Genomic DNA, 23466 nt, shown 5'->3' with positions numbered 1-23466 from the left:
TTGGCATCTCACATGGTCTAATGAAGTGTATGTCACAGTTAAATACTGAACTGAGCAGACGTACGTCGTCTACTAACAACAACTGGGTGGCCAGTTTGAACCAGGACCTACCTGCTTGCTGCAAGACCTTACTAGGCAATAATACTTGAATGAAATTTATTGAGCAGGATAAATCTGATAACTCTGCCTTTGCCATTTCTCTCCATGGCTGCAGGTCTAAACAGAAGCGTACAGTTATCATCATCATGAGCCATGTCTGGACTTGAAAGAAAGAATAGTCAGACATTTGCAAACAAGAAAAAGTCTCACATTTATTTGATATCAAACAAGAGTTGAATTTTTATATAAGCTGACAATGGGATCTTACAAAATAAACGATATGAACCTAAACAGTGCTGAAACAAGTCACACTTCCCAACCATTTTACTTTTTCAAATTTTCAATAACTGTTAATAAATTAATTAGTGTCAAAGGCTGAAATATGCTTGTAAAACTTGAAATATCGCGTTGACACATTTTTTGAAACCTGACAATTTCTTTCAAGTAAAATAAATTACACAATGACCAAATTCACGCCAAATCTGTGCTTGGCATGGTGTTAACACAAAATATTACTGGCAAAAGTCTTAATTCATGAAAGCAAAAAGCACTTCACAAGCGAAGATGTGAGTATGGTTTCTTATGGGATTTTTAAAAAAAATGCCTTTTTTATTTGATTTTTTATGTTCAAACATACCACAATGAGTCAAGTGAGAGGAAAAAACTGATTTGAGCAACCTGTTTTTAGAATAATCTTCTCAACATTGAAATGTTGTATAATTGGTTGCCATAACATTTTTTCATAATTTTTTTTTTTTACACTTGTGGTACAGCAAAATATATTTTCTTTAGCTATTACTCTGACAACAGTTAAATGTGCAATAGAGAAAATATAAGGCCTGAGTCTGAATTAGTGGTTCTTTGTTTGACAGTCCTCCCTATTTAGTGGAATGACTCTAGAACGTTATAGAGTCCAGGACCCAACAGATACTCACCCTCATTCATTCTGGAATCCCCTCCAGGAACACTTCACCAGTGTTCCAAAAGTTCTAAACCTGGAGTTCTAAACCATGTTTTTTTTCTTCTTCAATATAATACAAATGCAGGCTGGACAGGAATGGCGCCAGACAGACTTCTCTCTGACACTTGAAGTGGTCTGTGCATTTACCTCTCTGTAGTCCCACAGCAGAGCAGAGCAGTTCAAGTCCACAGACAGACAGACGGTTTCAGAGGATGTTTGTGTGTGTGACCAAGTTTATGTGTGAAAAAGTAATCCATCTCCTTCCTCCCTACCACCCACAAACATTTCACTTCCTGCTCTGACGGGTCATTAGGAGTGCAGAGATGGAGGACTGGGAGGACCGATGAGGGCTGGCAATAGTCTTGACATCAACCAAAGCCCACACACATACATATGTTCAAACCTGTGCAAAAACACAAGAGAAGTGCTTCCTCTCCTCTCCTTCCTCCATCCATCTGCTCAGAGGCTGGTAATGAGCTGCATCTGTCCGTCCCGGGGGCCCTCTCCCTCGGGTACACAGTCCTCAGCGCTGGGGGGTACGATGCACCCATTGCTGGTGCCCCGGTTTATGTGGTAGTAGGACAGTGGCTGGGGCCCGTCGCCCAGCTCAGGCATGCTTTTATGGTACAGGTCCTCCCCCTCGCTCCTGGGGGAAGGTGACAGGTTATCATCTTCATCGGGGGGGTAGGGTGAGGCTGAGGGAGAGTCTCTCAAGTTGGGCATGCTGGTGTACAGGGAGTCCCTGTTGTTGTTGGGTGACTGGGAATCCCCGTCCCCTGTTGCCCCCACTGTCTCTGAGCCGTGGCACCCAGGGCCCTCCACAGCCCTCCTGGGGGCCTTGTGGGCGCTGTAGAGCAGGGAGTGAGTCCTCTGGGGCAGGAGTGGGGCCTCTAACGGCTCCTTATGGTGGGGATGCAGCAGCAACTCTAGGGTGGGGTGACCTCCACCTACTACCCCGACTATACTACCTCTCTGGGGGGACGAAGCCTCAGCGTGGTCCACCACTATGGCATCATCTTCGCTGCCGCTTCCACCCCCACAACCCCTATCCCTGTCCACAGTCACCCTGGTCTGGAGAGGGGCCTGGTCCCTGCTATCCCTATGGGGGTTGTGGCCCTTGGGGGCCCCGCGGGGCCTCAGGTTGTTGTGCACCAGCTCAGAGATGATCATCTTCTCGAAGGCGGCGTCATCCAGGCTGAGGCCCCCCAGGTCCCCCGGGCCGTGGACCACTCCCCCAACCACGCCCACAATGTCCTCATAGTCGTCTTCCTGGTTGTCTTCCTGGTCACGCAGGGAGTAGCTGTTGTTAAAGTTTCCGTTGAGTGGTAGGGTGTCCATGGCACTGATGTCCCTGCTGTGGGTCAGAGAATGCTGCCCTGCAACGAGAAGCACGATACCTGGATTAGATATCACTGTTTTAAAGTTAAGAATCAATATCAAATCAATAATACAATACAATACAGTTCGATACTGCTCAGGACACCTCACTGTTAAGTGTTTGCAACCTTTGCTATCTGGATATTTGACATTGATTTATATAATATTTATATGTTCATAAAATATACAATTAAAGAGGTTCAAGTACAGTGAGTTCCAAAAGTATTGGGACAGTGACATTATTTATTGTTTTGGCTCTGTACTCCAGAACACTTGAATTTACAATGATACAATGACTATGGGGTTAAGGTGAAGAAGGTCAGCTTTAATTGAAGGGTATTTCCATTCATTTCAAGTGAACCGTTTAGAAATTACAGCACTTTTTGTACATAGTCCCCCCATTTTAGGGGACCAAAAGTATTGGGACAAATTCACTTGTGTATTAAAGTGGTCAAAAGTGTAGTATTTGGTCCCATATTCATACGTAGCACGCAATGCCTCCATCAAGCTTGTGACTCTACAAACTTGTTGGATGCATCGGCTGTTTGTTTTGCTTGTGTGTCAGATTATTTTGTGCCCAATAGAAATGAATGGTAAATAATCTATTGTGTCATTTTGGAGTCACTTTTATTAGGAATAGAATATGTTTCGAAACACTTCTACATTCATGTGGATGCTGCCATGATTACGGATAGTACTGAATGAATCATGAATAATGATGAGTGAGAAAGTTACAGAGGCATAAATATCATACCCCCCCCCAAAAAATGCTAACCTCCCCTGTTAATGTAATGGGGAGAAGTTAGCATGTCTTGGGGGTATGATATTTGTGCGTCTAACTTTCTCACCATTATTCATAATTCATACAGGACTATCCGTAATCACGGCAGCATCCACATTCATGTAGACAACTTTAGAAAATACGTTCTATTCTTATTTACAATAAAAGTGACTTCAAAATCACACAACACATTATTTACAATGCATTATTGTCACTTACCCAATACTTTGACGCTTACTGTACTTCAAATTTGAATCTCTTTAACTGTCGTTTTCTATCGTGTGTGTGTGTCTCCATCTAGCATCATCATGTCTGAACACCACAAACAATACAGAAGATATCCTGAACAATATTTCACAAATGAGAAAGGAGAAACCCCAAAAAAAAAGGAACATTACACATCCAGCAACAACACACAGATAATGTAGCTAGCCAGGTAACAACGACATAGCAAGATCAACATAACATCATAACACGGAAGTTATGAGAGGGGAAAACGCTGTGGGGGGAGGTGGAGGTTAAAAAAAAGTGACAATGACTAAAACATTCATTCCACCCTTAAAAAAGAAAAGAAAGGAGGAGTAATGTCGAACAAAGACATCGGCCATCTCGTTCACCACAGGAGCCACACAAGCACAGCCCCCAACACCACCACGACACACAGACACGGTGCAACGACTCACTTTACCACCACTCACATCAAGTGTGTCTGCTCAGGCTATCTTGCCTAAGAACTGCTGATATGCAAAAAAAAAAAGTAAAACATATGCTTTTTTATTGCGGCTTAAAAAAAATCGAAAATTACTTCAAATAACACAAAAGAGGAACAAGGAGGCTTCAAAAATCAGGCCTGGATTCAGTCGGTCGGTCTCAGATTTGGGTCCCCTCAAAAAGTGACTGATTTATTTGAGTACAACTCTCATTTACAGATCAATTTGAAATAATTTGAAAACTTTTGAGAAAGCTATTGAAAACAAATCCTGTGAACAACTGAATCCAGGACTTGGCAGGTGGAGGGGTTTCAGCAGCAAGCAATCACAGCCTCTTAAACTCTAAAATGGCAGGTACACTATCATATCATTACTTTCTCTCTCTGCTTAGAATGTGATTGAGGGATGATTTGATTTAACAGGTTTCTATCTATCTACTTCTCCCAGATGGGAAAGAAATACTTTGTACACAATAGATCACATTGATAACCTCTTGTGAAGACCAAAGACTGGCTAGAAGAAAGTCGGCAGAAGATGAAGAAGAGGGGGAATAGGAGGATGAGCCTAAATGAGCGAAGGAAGAGGATGAAGAAAAGGCAAAGATGTATTTTGCAGATTAGTTACTGCTTTGCTTCAAGCCCCGCAAAAAGGGGGAGATTGAAGTTTTAGATTTCAGTTAAATGAGTCTGAATAGACCCTGACAGGGAGATGGAGGAACACAATTGGAGCTGGGCTGTGACACACACTGCCGTGGAGATGAGGAGCATCTCTTTTCTCTCTTTGGTAGAGAGAAAAGAATGTGAAAACAGACATCAAAGAATTTTGAAAAAGAGTGAAAGGTGGGAACACAGAGGAAGGGATGGGGGAGAAGTGTGAGGGCAAAGAAAGGGAGAATATGGAAACATTCTGAAATAGAGTGAAAAGCCCCGTTGCAGGTTTTGCATTTGTTAATGTATGGCCAGTCATTTGAATGCAGACAGGTACACAGTACATCTGGCAGTTTTAAATCAACACTTAAAGGAGTTAATTTTAGCACTATCTTAGAGTATATATGGTCCCACTCTACAGAGTGTAAAAGGTACTCTGATTAGTGTTACATTTTGAGTGTTAATGCAACACACTTGCCAGTGTTATTCACATGTAAACTAGAATTAACACTCACAGTGAATAGAATTAACTCCTATTAGTGTTAAACAAAAACACTGTTACAGTAAGTCATTTGGGGTGAATATGGTGGAAAGCCGGGTTCCTCAACTGGAGGCCTTATTTGGCCCCCCCCACATTTTAATTTTTATTGTTGGACATAAAAGACTTTAAAGCAAATAAACTCCAAGAGATTTTAATTTTGGACATCTGTTCCAAAGTATTCCCTGGCTTGCTAATGTAAGCAAGGTTTGAAATTACTATGTTTTAGTCAAATATGATATACGTTTGAGCTTCTTGCGGTCAATTTGCATTCTACAAATGATCTGTAATTATGTTTTGGTACCCTGACCATCCGCTCAAGAAAAAATTGGCCCGCGGGTGAATCTAGTTGATGATCCCTTGTGTAAAGCCTAGTTTGCATATTTCCCATGGTGCCTTTTCTTTGAGTGAATTGTAGAGTTATGCCCCATGATTGAAATTGTTAATGACATGGTTGTTGAATTCTTTCCTTTTAAAGGAATGTGGCTTTCACCCAGGTGAATGATTTTACAATTCAACTTTATGACAATACATTACATACTGTATATAATAAGGCTTAACTTTGATGGCCTAGTTTTACCCCAACACAGTGGTGTTAGGAAACTCCTGGTTTACAGGCAACATCAGGACTGCAAGTCACATTATTCTGTGACGTGTAATTCTTAACACTTGGAATTTTTGTTCTCCGCAACCTGCATTCAGAATGACTGTCAGGGTTAGGAAACTTGACAGAAAATACTACCATTTAAACTGGAACAAACATTTCAGTAACGGGTGCAATAAATCTTACCAACTGATTGGATTGGTTAAGAATTGGTTTGACTTTGGATAGCCTATCTCTACAATCTATAATTGGTTTGAGGGGTTTAAATCATTGAACTTTGGAGCTATTGGAATTTTAACATATTTTCCCATATACATTGTGTAATTTGCTGACGGTCCCTAACTAGCCCCATAGGGATATCCAAAGTCAACCCAAATTTACCACAGGCAGTTAGATAGGGTCGTGTGCTGCTTCACTACGAACTGATGATTACTTGTGCTGTCAGCTGTGGGCAAGATTGAAACAAACCCAACCTTCATTTACATTGTGCTGCAGTCACAACTACAAGTCTCACAAAACTCTGTTTTGGACTAGATTGCCTTTATGACCAAAATGTATCCTATTAGCACTTTGTAGTCAATTTTGACAATATAATAAATGTTTCTGACTCGTATTGATGCCACAGCCTGTTTTCTGAATGAGAAGTCAGTTTTTAGGGGCAGTTGTTCTTTAACTCCTGAATCAACACTAGAAATGGTACACAGCAAAATCAACACCGGCCAATTTGCTGTGTATTGTCTACTGGGAGGGGGGGGGTAAGTGATGTGAACAGAATTTAACTGGACACAGCCGGAGCCAGACAGCTGCATTCTGGGAAAGATTCCAACGGAGATTTGCCCAAGATGTTCTCTTTACCGTTACTGCATCAAATGAACATCTGCACTGTATTACCTTCGTATTAATACACTTCAGGATGGAGAGGCTCATCTATAACGACTACAGCATTTTCAACTTGAGCCTCTTCAACACTTTACACTTGGGTGATTCATCATCACATAACACCACTTGACATCTGTCTGTTAGAGAGTTACACCCAAACCAGTCAACATCTATCAGGTCAATTCTTCAACTTTTCCTGTTCTTCAATTAGTTACTAATAATGTTTGAGTGCTTTCATGTTCTTCAACTGTGAGTCGCCAACGATAGTTTCTGTGATGTTTGAGGATGCAAGTATGTGGAGTATCTCCCTCGCGGCTGTGTGTCTCACGTGTATTTCCACATGACTAACCGGGGTGGCAGTGTAGCCTAGTGGTTAGAGCGTTGGACTAGTAACTGAAAGGTTACAAGTTCGAATCCCTGAGCTGACAAGGTACAAGGCAGTTAACCCACTAGGCTGTCACTGAAAATAAGAATTTGTTCTAAACTGACTTGCCTAGTAAAATAAATAAAATCTGCCTGTAGGGAGGACTGACTGATGATGTGTCTCGGCAGGTTAAGGGATGATGACACTGATGCATACAATAAACGCTTAAATAGACAGTCACTTCATTCACCACTGCTCAACTAGAATAAGTTAGCTTATACTGTAATTACCCTATCATGAAAAAAAATGATGTCTCAAAAGCACTGCCTGCTTGCTACATAGCAGGGGTATTTGTAGGTTCCACTTACATTTGTGGTGTTTTGATCATACTGGTATTTCATTGATATCATGATTGTAATTAAATCCTAATGATATCATGAAATGTGTGATTTTTGTGACAATCGGTTTGTTAGGTTCTCGAACTCTTTCCAACCTCATCCAGGGAAAAAAGGCAGAAAATGTGACTTAAAAGTGTTCTCAGTGTTCTCATTGTGAAGCGAGTGAACTCGGCGACCTGCCAAATCAGAGCGAGCGACTGCAGTTTCTGTATATTCTCCTGTATCCTTCTTCCCCCCCTTCCCTCCCTCCACACATTCATCCTGGTGCTGCCTCCTTTCCTTCCATCCGCTCCTCTTTCATCATCAAATGCCTCTGCATATCTGAGGGGTATAATTCTGCCTGCATTGCGTCATGTGCTCCCGTGTTTTTCTGTTCCTTTGCTTGGCTTCCTCCTTTAGTCTGACAGAGAGGGTATCTGGGTCACGCTACACAGACAATGACAGCATTCAAATAAATGGGGATTGGGGTTTGTAGTAAAGAAATAAATAAAGAATGCTATTGAACCTGCTCTAAAAGGTATCATCAAAGGGCGAAGGAGGAGAATGGTAAATAATAGGATATAATATATAAACTCTGAATAAATTCATCTCGATTTCCTATAAATGAATGTTGGAGTAGTCTCGATAAGATAGCATTGACCATTCTCAACCTTATCTCATGCTGTGTTACAAAGCGCAGCTTGCATACTAGCTAAATAAAGATTAAATAAAGAGCCTCGGTAATGAGAGAGAGAGAAAGGGAGAGAGAAGAAAGGACAACTCTAAAACATAGAGTAAGACTTCTCAACAATTCATGCTGTGTAGGGGCCCACAGCCCCACAAAGTCCCGCTATTTCAATTAGTTTCAAACACACACAAAAACAAAACAAATGTTTGTCCAAATGGCACCCTATTCCCTATATAGTGCACTAATCGAGTCAAATTTGTCAAGGTGGCACCATAGGGAACACGGTGCCATTTCAAACACAGATCTACATTGAAAGGTTAGAGGTCACCATGCACCTGGTGAGTGAAAGGCTGGAGGGGAGGGGGTGTTGCACACCACCGTCTCAGCCAGCAGGTTGTTATAGGGGTTGTTAGGGTCGTGGGCTCGGAGCAGAGGGTTAGTTAGCAGGTAGTTGCCAGTCATCCCTGTGAGAGAGAAGGAAAGCGTGAGGGAGGAAAGAAAGAAAGAAAGACGAGGCAGGAAGAGAGGAGAAAAAGAGAGGGTTACTTAGGATGTAGTTGTCAGTCAATCCTGCAAGAAACAGAGAGAGAGAGAGAGAGAGAGAGAGAGAGGATGTGAGCGAGGGAGGGGAAAGGCTATTATATAGTATCATAATATTATTATAGAAAGGATGAGGCAGGAGAGTAAAGAAGGGAAAAAGAAGATGGCAAAAGACACCAGAGGAAAAAGAGAGCTGTGTATAGGAGTTTCAGCAGTGTGCTCCTTCAGTAAATACATGGCGCTGGTTAGTTGAGTAGCTGATGTTTAAATAATGTCTACACACCGCATTCTCCAGACTTCATTTCACAGAACAGCAAGCAATAAATATCATCCGCAACAAGTGCGTCGGTCGTCTGTTGTAAACAAAGCCACTTGCTTTACCACCAGATAGTGCCAAAAACTCCAGTACAATACTCACAACATTGCCAAATACTTTATCTGTTAAACAAATATTTGACTAATAAGTAAACACAACAGTAGGTTATAAAGTGTGAGTCAAATCATTCAGTATGATTAACCATTCATGGTCAAAATATTCAGTATTTTTTTACAGTAGCCATATAATACAAGTAATTGCAAGTATCCACTCTGCAGTCAGCAGATATAATATAGTCAATACAACCACACCGATGATGTGGGGACTACACATCGGTATCTATTGACATCACTGTGCTCCAAAATGTATATAGTATACGTAATAAGTATTGACACTGGCTGGAATGCGGTTTTAACCAATCAGCATTCAGGATTAGACCCATGCGTTGTATAAAAGTATAATATTTAATAGCAATGTCCAGTCACTGAAAACTAATCTCTTATATCTCATCTCTTATCAGGAGCGATTAGGAGTTATCTTAATGCTGATGTCCCACATTGATAAGGAGGAGGGAAGTTGAACCCCCCCCCCTGTCTCTCTCTCCCCTCCCCCGTCTCTCTCCGTCTCTCCCAAGCTTTTTCTCTGTATCTCTCTCCTTATCCCATCTCTCTCTCTCTCTCCTTATCCCATCTCTCTCTCTCTCTCCTTATCCCATCTCTCTCTCGCTCTCTGTACCCCCCCCCCCCCCCCCCCCCCCCCGCCGTCGTCTCATGGCTAAAAATCAGCAGGATCAGGTCAGGGTGAGGATGAGTCAGTGCAGCCAGCCAGTTCCTGTAGCCTGCCAGGGTCTCCCAGAGTTCAACACACAAGCAGACACCAGCTTCTCATCACTACCACTTGAAGCCAGACTAAATAGCTACATAACACTTCTCCCATCCAACAAGTAGCAGTTGTGCAGGTCGACCATCAAAAGGCATGTTTGAAGTGAACTTTGACTCATTTAAAAACATTTGGAGCGTGTATTTATTTACTTGTTCAAAATAATTGATTGAATTTGTTATTTGTGGTTTATTTAAATCAGGACGTATACAAGCACTAGACCATATTGAGTAAACAATTATCAGTTTATCAAAAAGCTGCCTCTGAATGTAGAGCATCATCCATCATTGATTGGTTAAATAAAAGTTAAATGCATACAAATTAAATCTGCATCTGCCAGATCTATTCTGGCACTTGTTGTCTATTCAAGGTCGCATAACAGAGAGAATACAGCATGTGCAAATAGAGACAGTGTGGACAGAGGGGACGGTGTCTTACCCTGGTTCAGAGTGGAGGTGCTGTTGATGTCTCCGGAGATGAAGGAGGATTCGGACTGCTTCCTCACCGTGTCGTTCCACATCCTCCTGATACGACTCTGTGGAGGAGGTGAACAACACACACATTGTGTCAGAATAACTTTCACCACCGATGTCAGCTCCCTTTACATGCAACAGAAAAAGAGCACAACTCTGTGGAGGCATCAAGCAAACACAATGGATTACAAGAACCACTTCCAAGACTGACGCAGGAAACAAAATGGATGCATCCGAAATGACACGCTATTCACTTTTTTTTTTTTTTTTTACAAACGTAGTGCACTATGTAGGGAATAGAGTGTCATTTCGGACGCAGCCACAGTGTATTGGAATGACCTTCAACACTGATGTCCTTCCGTGTTACCTCTACATGCTAGCATGCAACAGGACAACAAGGCGTAGGCGCTCCCTTTCACTCTCAGGGGAAAGAAAGGAAGGCTATTTCACACAAGGGGATTGGAATGTCCACCTTTAACTCAACACTAACACTCTCCCCTCTACGTTAGCATGCAACAGAAGAAAAAAGCCTTTCCCTTCTATGCCGCAAACCAATTTCCCCCTGGGACTATAAAGCTATACTGAAGTATACTACAGTACTGCTCTCAATAGAAAGAAAGGGTTGAGAGAAAGTTTATTCCAGTGTTCATGCTGCTCCTCGACGTGCTAGCATGCAGGAGAAGGAAAAAAAACAGGAAAAGAACTCTCCTTTCCCTCTCAAAAGAAAGGACAGAAAAAAGGTATATATAATTCAACTTCCCGCTGCTGTACTGTACCTAGTATGTACTGTACCTGTGTGGCGGAGGAGTAGCGTGCGGTGGATCGAGACGTGGCTGTCTTGGCCGAGCTGTGGGACCCTTCAGAAGGCAGACCTCCGCAGCACTGGGACTGACGGAAGCACTTGCTGTACTCTTTACGGACCTGCAGCGGGCACAAGATCAGGGCAGAGCGACAGAGACACAGTGAACTCAGAGACGCCACAACAGTGCAGGGTCCTCCAGAGAGAAAAAAGAGAGGAGGCTGCCTCTATCCTGCAACAAAAAGCCCCAAAATAAATATATTTCTCAAATGCCACCTAGCCGACAGCAGCCGTTCAAACGGCGTGTCTTTGGAGATAGCCCTATCACATCTACCACGGTGACACATTCAAATACCATAAGGAGGGGGATTTTGCACGGGGACAAATATGACACAGAGGTGTTACTTCTATCAGAGATGGTCTTAAATGTCAAGAGACAGTAGACAGCGGACTGAAAGGTATATATTTTGCATTGGACTTCAGTACACAAAGATACCTTCTGTTATCTTATTTCTTTGAGAAACTAGACATAAAAAAAGGTTATTTCCCACCTCTGGTGAGGAAAACTTATATTCAAACATTGATGTACAAAATGTTGTAGCATTATCTTCGTATATGTCATATGTATTAAATCCTTACCTTTTTCTGGAGGAGGCAGTGGAAGATAAAGATGAACATCCCTTGCAGAGTGTTGAAGATGGTGAAGAGGTACGCCATGACCACGGAGGATTCGTTGAGGAAGAACAGGCCAAACGACCAGGTCAGACCCAGGAGAAAGAGCAGGGCAAACGCTCCAAGCACCCAGGATCTGAAACACACACACACACACACAATATTGTTCATAATCATTAATAATAAACTAGGTAACTTCCCTAATTTCATCTTTCATTGATTTGAAGTTTCTCTCTGTTTGGTTCCTACGGATTTGTTCTGTGGGGAAAGAAGGAGGCTGTGCTATTATCCCTCTCTATTTCTCCTTCTGGACATGTTATACAGTATATACAGTACTACTCCTAAAAGCTGATATATAGATTTTGAATGAGAACTTCCACAGAGTCTCTGACAGAGTCTAACTAACTACGTTTCCTTGGCCTTCCTCAGGGTTGGCTGGTTAAACAGAAACAGCAAACACAGCAGGTTTCTCACAGGAGGTCCAGGAAAAGCCTAGAGGAAATCAGATAACCAATGGTAAGTTCCCTCTGGCAATGGCTGGCAAAGGGAGCCATCGATGCACAGGAGAAAAAGAGTGAGCAACCCTGGACAAGAAAGAGAAAAGAGGAGACTAGTGAAAAACCAAACACCATTGTACCACGTCTTCGAGTCTCAAAGAACATCCAGGGACATTAGAGAATACAAACCTAAAGAGAGAGATGCTACAGATTAGTTGTGCTTTTGTGTCATTGTGTAAATTTTTCATTATTTGAAAAAACGCTGGCTCTTTAACTGACCATTTCAAAGTCTTGTGGAAAGTTACCAAATCTAACTTTGCGGGAGTAAATAAGTGGTCGATTAGAGGTGGACTCCAATTAATGACAGTTAATGAGTTTTGGGTCCTTTGAATAAATGATTTGTTTGAATTAGCCATTATCATTGAACGCAGGCTCTCTTTAAATTACATTCTTAACCAGGGTAGCACGGTTCAGAGGTCAATTAAACAATTTTGCTGGTATTAAAAGCCGAAAAACAAAATGAATTAAAAAATATTTTATTACAAAAAGTCCAAACACAACACAGGACTGGCACATGTCATTCTGTCTCAGAGTTATTGTTTAACAAGTATTTTAGGACAAGAAACTGGCTAGAGACTTTTCTTTTATCCAATCTGCTGGATTGAGTGGATGTGTGAATAAAGATGTGGGCACAGGTCCAGTTCCTCCACCCCACCCTTAAATCATATATACTTGAGCTAGGGTTCCAGAGGAACCTGAAAATTATGCCAACACAGGAGCAACTAATACAAGAGTTCAGGGATGCAGTTCTGAATAAATAAAAGTGGCAATATAAACCCTGCATAGCGCAAACACTGCCCTCATAAACACCAACTAAAAAGGGAACACGTGAGAATCTGAAATAAATATATTTGTCCACTCCGGTTATGGGTTATTGAGGTGTAATTCTAAGGTCAAATACACCAAATTCACACCCTTTAATATTGCACATGCAAGGCCATGGCTGGGAACAGGACAGCACACAACGCTTTGTTTTCTCACTTAAAACTGAGCTGACACAACCAGTAATACCAGCTTTCACATCACCTCCAGAGACCCCCCCCCCCCTCACCTGATTCCGCCCAGCCGGGTCGAGTCGGGTTTCATGGAAGTGGAGTGCTTCACCATCTTGTACATGGTCACTATCAGGATGATGAGATTGAGCTGTCAAAACAGAGGCACAGCAAGCTTAACGCGTCACACTGGAGCACGGCGTTCATTTCATGGTATGAGCAGCAATGCATGTCGCCTACATTTCGCGGCAACTTAAACCACAAAAAAGGGTGATTTGCGCACAGAAACAGGACAAACTCTCCGAAATGTAACTAGCAGCATGTCACCTGCATGTTTTAGTGACATTCTGAGATCATGCATGGTAATTATGCTTAACCTGTAGTGATTTTGGCACAATCGCAAGCGTCAACATTAGTACGTCTTACCAAGAGGGATACGAAACTTTCAAGCTTCAGTGCAAATGGTAAAACAGACTGCCTCCCAAAAGTGAGAATAGAGAGGTTGTAGCTTAGCTTCGGTCTCCAGCTCCACTAAAATTGGCTATGATAAAGTGCCTTGGAAGCCCCTTCCCACTCCTATGGCTGATGCAACGCACAACCTCAGGCCTTACTTAGCCAAGCAGGCTGGTGCCAAACGCAGAGTGTTATTCCTCATCGAGAGAGAAAGAGAGAGCGAGCGAGAATGTAAATCTAATACGGCCAGAACAGAACAGAGAGAGGGTGGAAAAGACAGAGCAGAGCGCCATATTTTTTAAACAAACGTCTAGAGCCAGGAAAAACAGCTCCATATTCTAAGCTATACATTCAGAAAGGTTTCCATGACTTCAGGATGTTTTTCTGTAAGCGGGGGGCTTACATTTGGCTCTGTTTCTACCTCATTAAAACCTCACCAAAAATAACTATTCAGTAAATATTCACTATATATTATATATTATTTGTATACTTCTATAAAAAAAAATACAGTTTTAGTTATTAAAATCTTCACCATAATCTGCCCCCCAGCCTATTTATTCTGAAACCTGACCAATCTTTATCAAAGAAAATATATGACAAAAACTTCCTGGGATTGCGAGAACACAAAGCAATACTGTTCTAGTAGAGATACGGTCCCAAGTTTATTAAATACAATATATTTGTGGGCTGAATTTTATGAAAGCTGTCCACTCTAAAACATGAATACACCAGACCAGTAGAGCCGTAGCTATGTACTTCCCTTTAAAAAAAAATAAACCAATAATGTGGGAAGAAAGGCAGAAAGAGGGCAGAGACAGAGAGAGGGATAGAGGGAGAGGAGAAAATACAAATAAGGGGGTTTAGATCAGAGAGATGTGGAGTTTTGTCTCCTAGCCACTAGGGCCGATTTAGGTCTGCATGAGTCGAGTGGTGGGAGATGCATTAAAACAGCCACCAGTGTCGACACAGATCTGATGAGACAGGCAGGCAGGTAGGTAGGCAGGCATAGAGGCAGGCAGGGAGGCACCGAACTGTACATGTCCTTAATTCCCCCCCGCATCCCACTATCTACAGAAACCAGAACACACTTTTTCTTGGGTATCTATGCACGGCATGTGCTGTATAAACACAGTACGTACACATTTACACGTGTCTTCTGTGTGAATAATACAAATGTATGTGTGTGTGTGTGAACTCCATGCAGCCTGCATGAAATATTAAGAGGTGAAGACGGAGATGTCCGTGGAACAGGGATTGGCTGCAGATGCGTCATGATCCTCGGCAGGGCCAGGGGGTTGTGGGTAATGGCTGTCTGGCCCACCCACTCATTACTTCCATGTTCATCCGTCTCTCCCCATCTCCCTCAACCCCCTCTTTGTCTAACTGAGCAAATGACCTTCATGCCTGAGATTGTCTCTTATCCTCCTCCTCCTCGACTGAGTGTGTGAAAGGGAGGAATTCTGCCACAATGCGCAACTCTTTCCACCAAAAAAAACTGCTAAGCTGTTGACTGCTGCTCACTTGACTAGACTGATTTCATAGGATTTTACAGCTGAATGACTGCTGATGTCCTCATGTCAGATATAATGGACCACTTTCCTTTCACGCAAATTGATCAGCGAAAGCAAGAGCTAAGTGACCAGACGAAAAAAAAAAAAAAAAAATGTCCACGTATTTTTTCCCACTTCACACTTCTTTGAGGAAAACATACATTTTTGGATAGATAGACATATTAAAACACATACCGGATTTACATTCCAACGCACGCACGCACGCACACACACACACACACACACACGCACACACACGCACACACACACACACACACACACACACACACACACACACACACACACACACACACACACACACACACACACACACACACACACACACACACACACACACACACACACACAGTATAACGTTAGCTTACCATGATAATGAAGGTGACAGGCCCTATGAAGCTCCAGATGAAGTGGTTATCCACCCTCAGCCAGCAGCTGCAATGGAACATGGTCATGTGATCAGGTGATAGCCATCCCTCAAGAGCAAATGAGCAATTCTGGCACGCCAACTGTGACTGTAACATCTCTGCAATTACATTCTAAGAACACAGCGGAGGTTGTTACATCGTATCCTACCGATCACTAACCAGCCAGGCTTCTAGACTAGATAGATGGCATGATTATATAGCTCCTACAGCAATAAAATAGTGATTTATTTACCTTCTTGACCAAAGAAGAGAGAGAACCTGACCTTGAACACATTCTGGCTGCGAGCCATACAACAGCACTTGTATTGCCTGCACGACTTCAGAGGCTACCAATGTCTACAATTGAGAGAGCAGTCTGGCTATAGGTTAAGACTCTAAACAGTCAAAACGTGGTCACAAATAGTTCCAACAAGATTTGTTGTGCTGAAACTACTGTATGTATTATCAGAGAATATGTTAATTCAAATACAGGGACCGTTGCGCTACAGCCACAAAATGTTAAAAAAAAACACCCAATTTAAGGAAGGCTTACGACAAATCATAAGGCTTGTTCTTGGATAAAGGCCACTGAAGAATAAAAGTTTGAAGACGCAAAGGCAAGAGAGAAAAAAAGCTCAGAGAAAATACCAGACCAGCACAACCAACCAGCCAGAGAATTCATTAATGTAGTGGTTTTGCTCACAGCTTTTCTCTTTCCTCTCTGACAGGGTATAAATTTGCCAGGAGGCAGAGGGAGAGGGAGACTAGGGCCTGTGATGTAGCTCTCATTAGCACTGTGGGGAAGAAAAGGAGTCTTGATATGGAGCTGGCTGGTCTGGGAGACCTGATGCTCTCCGCACAAAGAAAGGAAGATAGATACTGTTGAATGCTCCCACAGTTTTATTGTGCAACGTTTCCACTTCAAGGTCTTCTTCTGACTCAACTTTTCGTACCCTGCACCTGAAGGTTATTGGATGTGCGTAAAATAGGGCTGTCAGAGTAAATCCGTTAACTCGAGCTAACTATTTGTAATTTTAGTGCAATTTATTTATTTTTTAAAATTAAATCGTGTTGTCCGAAAGCATTAAAAATACACTGAAAACATCCAAAATACATCATCTATACAGCTAAAAACAACAATGCGATGTCAAAATAAGTTGCCATTTAGGTTAAAGAAAGGGTGTTTTATCAATCTATTTTGCTTACCATTACTTTGGACAAAATCAAGACGTCAATATCTTGTAATGCATTTGTAGAAAATGTTTTTAAATTACAGCTCAATTCAGGCAAATTCTGAATTTACGATTAATCACAGCAAATCCTGCGATTAACTCAATAAAATGTTTGTAGCGTTTGACAGCCCTAACGTAAACATATTATAAACTACTGCATTCGGAGTCGAGCAAGATCACAAAGACCCTGCCTAAAGATGACATCTGGTGTTACTTACGCCTTCTGTGTCCCGTAGCTGCGGTAGTCGATGGCGGCCGAGATTCCCACCACCACGGCGGGAAAGAGGTATCCGGAGACGTAATAGTACTTCCTGCGGGAGAACTCGCTTTCAAACACCTCAACCAGCATGAGGTAGAGCTGCACGCCCTCCAGGCACATCCAGGCAAACGCCGCCAGAAAAAAGAAATGAAGAACGCCCGCGATGATGGAGCATACCAGCTGGGAGGGGGACACATTTAGAGGTTACACACACAGAGGTAGAAGGACACTGGCATTGAAACTGCATTGAGTCAATGGAAGAGTAGGACAAGATAACTGGAGCATATTCCCCTGGGAACAAAATAATTGTGCATCTAAGCTCACTCTGATACTCGAGGGGGGCCCATACTCCTTACCTTGGGTTCAGTCATGTTGATGCCCACGAGGAAGACGAGCTCGGCGATAAAGAGGTTGAGGCAGAGGTTCTTGTGGATGGTGTTGCGGTCGCTCTGCAGGCCCCTGAAGAAGCAGAAGGTGAACAGGCTGATGGCCAGACACACCAGAGACACAGCAATGCCCATCCGCGTTATCACCGTCAGCAGCAGCTCATGGACGCTCCCCTCCACCTGGTGGACAGGACAGAGAGACACAGAGAGGGTTAGAACCAACAACCTGACGAATCTAGGACCTAACATGACATAAACACAGGGGGGGGGGGGGTTAAAACCCAAAAGCTTTTTTTGTTGTGATCACCTTTTTATTTTATTCAGATGGTCAGGGAATACAATGAGTAGGAAGACAGTATCTAGTACAGTACAGCCGCCAACTTCCTGGCTCAGGCCCCTTTGTACAAATGCCATCCCAACATGTATGCGTTAAATAATCTTAAGTAAACCCAATAACTTGGAGCTAATATGACATAAGCAGGGATTTATACAGGGATTTAACTCAACATCTAGTTAACCAATGAGAAACACACAGCAACCCAGCAGGGAGGGTTTACACTTAATAACCTGCCGGAAAAACCTAAAACATGACAGACTTCATGTCCCCATCAATGAACCTTGACATAACATGATGTCCTGACTCACTGAGGGAAATCACTCAACATCTACTGTAGGAAACAGATGACATGTCTTTAGATCCTCGTACGTGTGCCGGGCCAATGTAAAAAAAGTCATTAGTAAGCTGTCACAAAGCTCTGTATCGTCGCTGGGTGAAGGGTTGATTACAGTGCGTGTCACAACCCAGGAAAATGAACACATTACAATATGGACATGTAGGCTATAAGACCATATACAAAAACAGAAGCCTTCACCATACAGAATATCACTCAGGGATAGTGGTCTGAACATGAGGTAATCCGTTCCGTGACATGACTCATTTTATTAAGGGCAGGCCAGGAGGAGTTGTAGTTGAGGTGAGTATTTGGGTTGGTGTGACTGAGGGATGGCTTAAACCACAGGCTCTCTTTTTTCCTTGTGGTGAAGGGTTTTAATGTTCGGGGTTTGCGAGGGGAAGACGTGGGAAGAGTTCATGAGTCGGGACATGTTATTATATACACCACAAACTTATGTTCCACGTTTATTATTGGGTAGATGCTCACAGCACATGATATTTATCATGTAATTGGATTGTAATTGCATTTTGCTTGCGAATGGATCTCACCCACTTCACGTCGTCGAGTGGAAATGGAAAATAGAGAAGCACGAAACCGGGTTGCCGTGTACGTTTCCCCGTGTAGGATGTGCGTGTGCGTGAGTGCTATTAGTCACGGAACATAGGTAAAATGTAATTTATTTCCAATAATGGCAGAGTTAACTTTCACTATCTTGTGTCTGCGATCTCTCGCTTTTTACTCCCGGCAAAGTAAGTGACAGCCTCCTTCTGTTTCTCTCCACATACATTAACAGCATTCCTCTCCTCAACCCCCATTCCTTCAACCCTCAACCCCCCACCTCAAATCTAATCAGCCTCTGAGTTGACTATCTTACTCTAGCCATATTTACGTACATAAAATACATACAATGGACGGGGGGGATTGGGGCAGAGCCACTACGAGTGTCCTTGAATCCCAAATCAACCCCTAGCTCCTTATGGAGATCTGAGAGGATTGGATAGGTCTCCGCAATATGGTTACAATTCCACAGAGTATTGGGGAAATTCCACCATATTTCTTAGACATCTCCAATCTACACAAGTGTCTTGGGGGTTAGGGGCTGGCTAGGGGTTGATTTGGGATTCAGTTTAAATCAGAACCACCCACTCACCATCCCTAGATGGGAACATACATACATACATACAGTAGAGTCCAAGCACACAACATGAGAAAATCCCACAGAAGGCCACTCACCACATTTCCTCGATGGGCCATGAGGATGGCGAAGTTGGTCAGGTGACTACAGGAACAGGTGGTGTGGCTTTTGTTGGTGTCCAGGAGCTTACAGCCCTGAGTGGACCAGTAGCCCATCATACTCCTCTCAGAGTAGTTCCAGAATGAGCAGTTGGGGTTGTAGTAGTGCTCCTTCTACAGAAAGAAAAGTAACAAAATAACAAAAACATGAACATTGTTGTCACGTCCTGACCAGTATAAGGGGTTATTTGTTATTGTAGTTTGGTCAGGACGTGGCAGGGGTGTGTTTGTTTAGAGTGTTTCGGGGTTTGTTGGGCTATGTTCTGTTTTGAGAGGGGTGTTTGTTTAGAGTGTTTCGGGGTTTGTTGGGTTATGTTCTAGTATGTCTATTTCTATGTGGTGTTTGTTGGGTTGACCTTCAATTGGAAGCAGCTGCTGCTAGTTGCTTCTAATTGAAGGTCCTATTTAAGAGGGGTGTTTTTCTATGGGATTTTGTGGGTAGTTGTTCCTTGTTTAGCTGTGTGCCTGACAAGACTGTTATCGTCGTTATTTCTGTATACTTTTGTTTTGGTTATCCTTCTTTCTGCCGAATAAAAGAAGATGAGTATACACGTTCCCGCTGCATTTTGGTCTCATCCCTACGACACCCATGACAATTGTTTAAAACAACTAGCTAAAAGTTAGGGTTTTAGTAGTTCTCAATAATAAAAAACAAACAAACATGGAAACCTCTTAAATACCACAAACAACATTATAAGCATTGTTTAAAACAATTAACAGATTACTTTAGAGTACATATGCTTCCTACATACGTATACTATATGCATATGTCATTTTCCATCAAGGGTCAATAACAGCAGGCAGACGAGCCTGCCATGGCAAATAACTACGGTAGCAAAAAAGCTAAGTACTGGAATACACAAGATAGCACTCAAGTTAGCCTGCTTCGGCCTATGGATGGATCCACCTTGTCTGTCGGTGTCAAGTGCAATTATAAACAATTACAGTATATTGACATATCATAGCATGACAAACACGATAGCTTTTCTATGTAAACTAACAGAATCTGACACGCACTTATATTTTACAGCCGCGCTAGCTGTATCCTATGAAACTGGCATTTATCCCCCACAACTACTAAAGACCACACTGCCATTTCTCTTTCCCACCATTTCCCCCTGCACTGAACCACACCACGGCCTGACTCTAGAGCTCCAGGGTTCTCCAAGGGGAAGGGGGACTCACGTCGAGGTGCTCCAGGGTGAAGATGACGGGGTCGGACACAAACACGCGGCTGGACTCCTTGGTGATGGAGGCGGCCAGGATGTGTGAGTTGACGGTCAGGTCTGAAAGGTTACGTCCTCCTCCTCCTCGGAGCGTGGCGTTCTCTGTACTGAGGAACCGGCCCAGGTGCTTATAGAGGACAAACACCAGCTTGGCCACACCTGGGAAAAAATACACTACAATAAGATTTATGGTGGCATTGTGAACGTATAAAATTGCTTCTAATTTCCATACTTCAGCCACTGTCACAGTGCAGGGCAATGCTCCTTCAGTATGATCACATTCATTCATTTTATTCATAAATTTTTTCCCCCCTTTGTTACCGTTTTTACTGTTGACTTTGACTGTGTTTGCAGATAGCTGAATGGAGGCTCCAACCTTGCTGGTCTGGGGGAACCTGAAGTCCTGCATCTGGCCATCAGTACTGAGCACATACACATCCAGCACTAAAAGCGGATGAGGAGAGGGGGAGGTAGCGGGAGAGGAGCAGGAGGAGACGGAGAGAGGGGGAAGAGGAGGAGAGGGGAAGAAGGGAACGGTAGTGGTATACATAACTGATAGGTCACGTTTCAATAGTAACACACCGTTTCTAATAGAGCTCCGACATAAAGGTTGGGAAGTGTGAAAGAAGGGAGGAACCAGATCAAGTGTTCCAGCTAGAGAATCCAATCTCATTGTCAATATCCCATCCAGCACTATTTACTATAAAAAAGATCTGAGCTGCTTCCCGTAACCCTGGCCTACAGAGCTCCTTATGGAGAGAGAGAAAGAGAGAGAAAGAGAGAGAGCATAGCACCATCCAACCTGCTGAAGCATGAATGTCAAATATTCATAAGATAAAAAATATCATTGGGCTTTTTCTTCCCCCTGTGGGTTCAGATAACTCTGGCCTTGCCAGTGAGCAAATCTCTGAAAAGCCTGCTAGATTCCTGCAGCAAACCCCCTGCCCTCTCTCTTGCTCTCTCTATCCCCCCTCTCTCTCCTCTCCGTTGTGCTGTGCCAGCTGCCGGATGGCTCTCTCTCTCTCTCTTTGATGTGTGAAATTACGGAGGGGTCAGGAGGACGCACGTATCAGCACACTCCCTCCTGTCAGAACCAGCCTCAACTTCCTCACCACAGATCGCTTTTGACACACAGAGATGAGGAATTGTTCTCCCTCTGACGTTTTTTCTCCTTTCCTTCGCTTCCTTCCTTCTTTCTCTCTTTCCCTCTATCCTAAACACCCCCCCCCCCCCTTACCCCTCCCTTTTCTCTCCTCCTGCCCTTGACGTTCGCCTCAAGGTGCCATTTGTGTTTCAGCCTGAATCAGGAAACTATGTTAATTAGGAGTAAGGATCCTTTTGGGCTTCTCTCCTGCTGCTCTTCAGGCGAGCTGCAGAGAAGACTGTCCCGGAGCCTCAGTCCTCACATAGCATTGTCAGAGGAGATTGGGAAAGTTCTACTAGCTATATTACTACTAGTAGAAATACTATTTTTTGTTGAGGCCCTGTGTGCTGAAAGCACATAAACAGAGCCTGTTTGCAACGATTAACTATACATGGCGTGTATAGGCAAATGATTATATTTTGCATTAGCAGGCTGCAGTACATCTGTTTTTTGTTATCCGCTTGTAATTACCATTTACTGACAAAGGGTTAAGGCAGGGTTAGAGGACATAGCTACCGTATAGAATACACTATATATACAAAAGTATGTGGACACCCCTTCAAATGAGTGGAGTCGGCTATTTCAGCTACACCCGTTGCTGACAGGTTTATAAAATCGAGCACACAGCCATGCACTCTCCATAGACAAAGACTGGCAGTAGAATGGCCTTACTGAAGAGCTCAATGACTTGCAATGTGGCACCGTCATAGGATGCCATCTTTCCAGCAAGTCAGTTTGTCAAATTTCTGCCCTGCTAGAGTTGCCCTGTCAACTGTAAGTGCTGTTATTGTGAAGTGGAAACGCCGATGTGCAACAACGGCTCAGACGCGAAGTGGTAGGCCACACAAGCTCACAGAGCGGGACCGCCGATTGCTGAAGCGTGTAGCGCGTAAAAATTGTCTGTCCTTGGATGCAACACTCACTACCAAGTTCCAAACGGCCTCTGGAAGCAACGTCAGCACAAGAACTGTTCGTCGGGAGCTTCATAAAATGGGTTTCCGTGGCCGAGCATCCGCACACAAGCCTAATATCACCATGCGCAATGCCAAGCATTGGAGTGGTGTAAAGCTCGCCGCCTTTGGACTGGAGCAGTGGAAATGTGTTCTCTGGAGTGATGAATCACGCTTCACCATCTGGCAGTCCGACGGACAAATCTGTGTTTGGCGAATGCCAGGAGAACACTACTTGCCCCAATGCATAGTACCAACTGTAAAGTTTAGTGGATGAGGAATATTGGTCTGGGGCTGTGGTTCATGGTTCGGACTAGGCTAAGGGAAATCTTAACACTACAACATACAATGACATTCTAGACGATTCTGTGCTTCCAACTTTGTGGAAACAGTTTGGGGAAGGCCCTTTCCTGTTTCAGCATAACAATGCCCCCGTGCACAAAGCGAGGTCCATACAGAAAAGGTTTGTCGAGATCAGTGTGGAAAAAGTTGACTGGCTTGCACAGAGCCCTGACCTCAACCCCATCGAACACCTTTGGGATGAATTGGAACGCCAACTGATCATGATTTTGGAATGAGATGCTCGATGCGCAGGTGTCCACATACTTTTGGTCATGTACT

At 43.2% G+C, this 23466-nt stretch overlaps 1 protein-coding gene across 6 annotated transcripts in view; it reads right to left on the bottom strand.

The window, feature by feature from the left end:
- Positions 1 to 285: 285 nt before the first annotated feature.
- The window catches only part of adgrl2b.1 (adhesion G protein-coupled receptor L2b, tandem duplicate 1), a 111893-nt gene continuing 88712 nt past the window's right edge, over positions 286 to 23466 (bottom strand). For 2 of the 6 annotated variants that reach the window (XM_029725423.1, XM_029725424.1), the window contains 12 exons: positions 21073 to 21195; positions 20711 to 20910; positions 19466 to 19639; positions 17529 to 17738; positions 17132 to 17352; positions 15643 to 15709; positions 13313 to 13404; positions 11672 to 11840; positions 11026 to 11154; positions 10199 to 10295; positions 8361 to 8489; positions 286 to 2436 (listed from right to left, as the gene is read on the bottom strand). In XM_029725423.1, coding sequence (XP_029581283.1) covers positions 1520 to 2436; positions 8361 to 8489; positions 10199 to 10295; positions 11026 to 11154; positions 11672 to 11840; positions 13313 to 13404; positions 15643 to 15709; positions 17132 to 17352; positions 17529 to 17738; positions 19466 to 19639; positions 20711 to 20910; positions 21073 to 21195 — 2528 coding nt within the window. In that variant the 3' untranslated portion in view covers positions 286 to 1519. Of the gene's footprint in view, positions 2437 to 3916; positions 3956 to 8360; positions 8490 to 10198; positions 10296 to 11025; positions 11155 to 11671; positions 11841 to 13312; positions 13405 to 15642; positions 15710 to 17131; positions 17353 to 17528; positions 17739 to 19465; positions 19640 to 20710; positions 20911 to 21072; positions 21196 to 23466 lie in introns of all 6 variants that reach the window. The other 4 variants (XM_029725425.1, XM_029725426.1, XM_029725427.1 and 1 more) reach the window with 3 other exon arrangements.

The sequence above is a fragment of the Salmo trutta genome, chromosome 31 (assembly GCF_901001165.1).
Source record: "Salmo trutta chromosome 31, fSalTru1.1, whole genome shotgun sequence".
NCBI classification, from domain to species: Eukaryota; Metazoa; Chordata; class Actinopteri; order Salmoniformes; family Salmonidae; genus Salmo; species Salmo trutta.
Note: the sequence above shows the minus strand (reverse complement) of the source record. Positions and strands in the feature narration are given on the sequence as shown.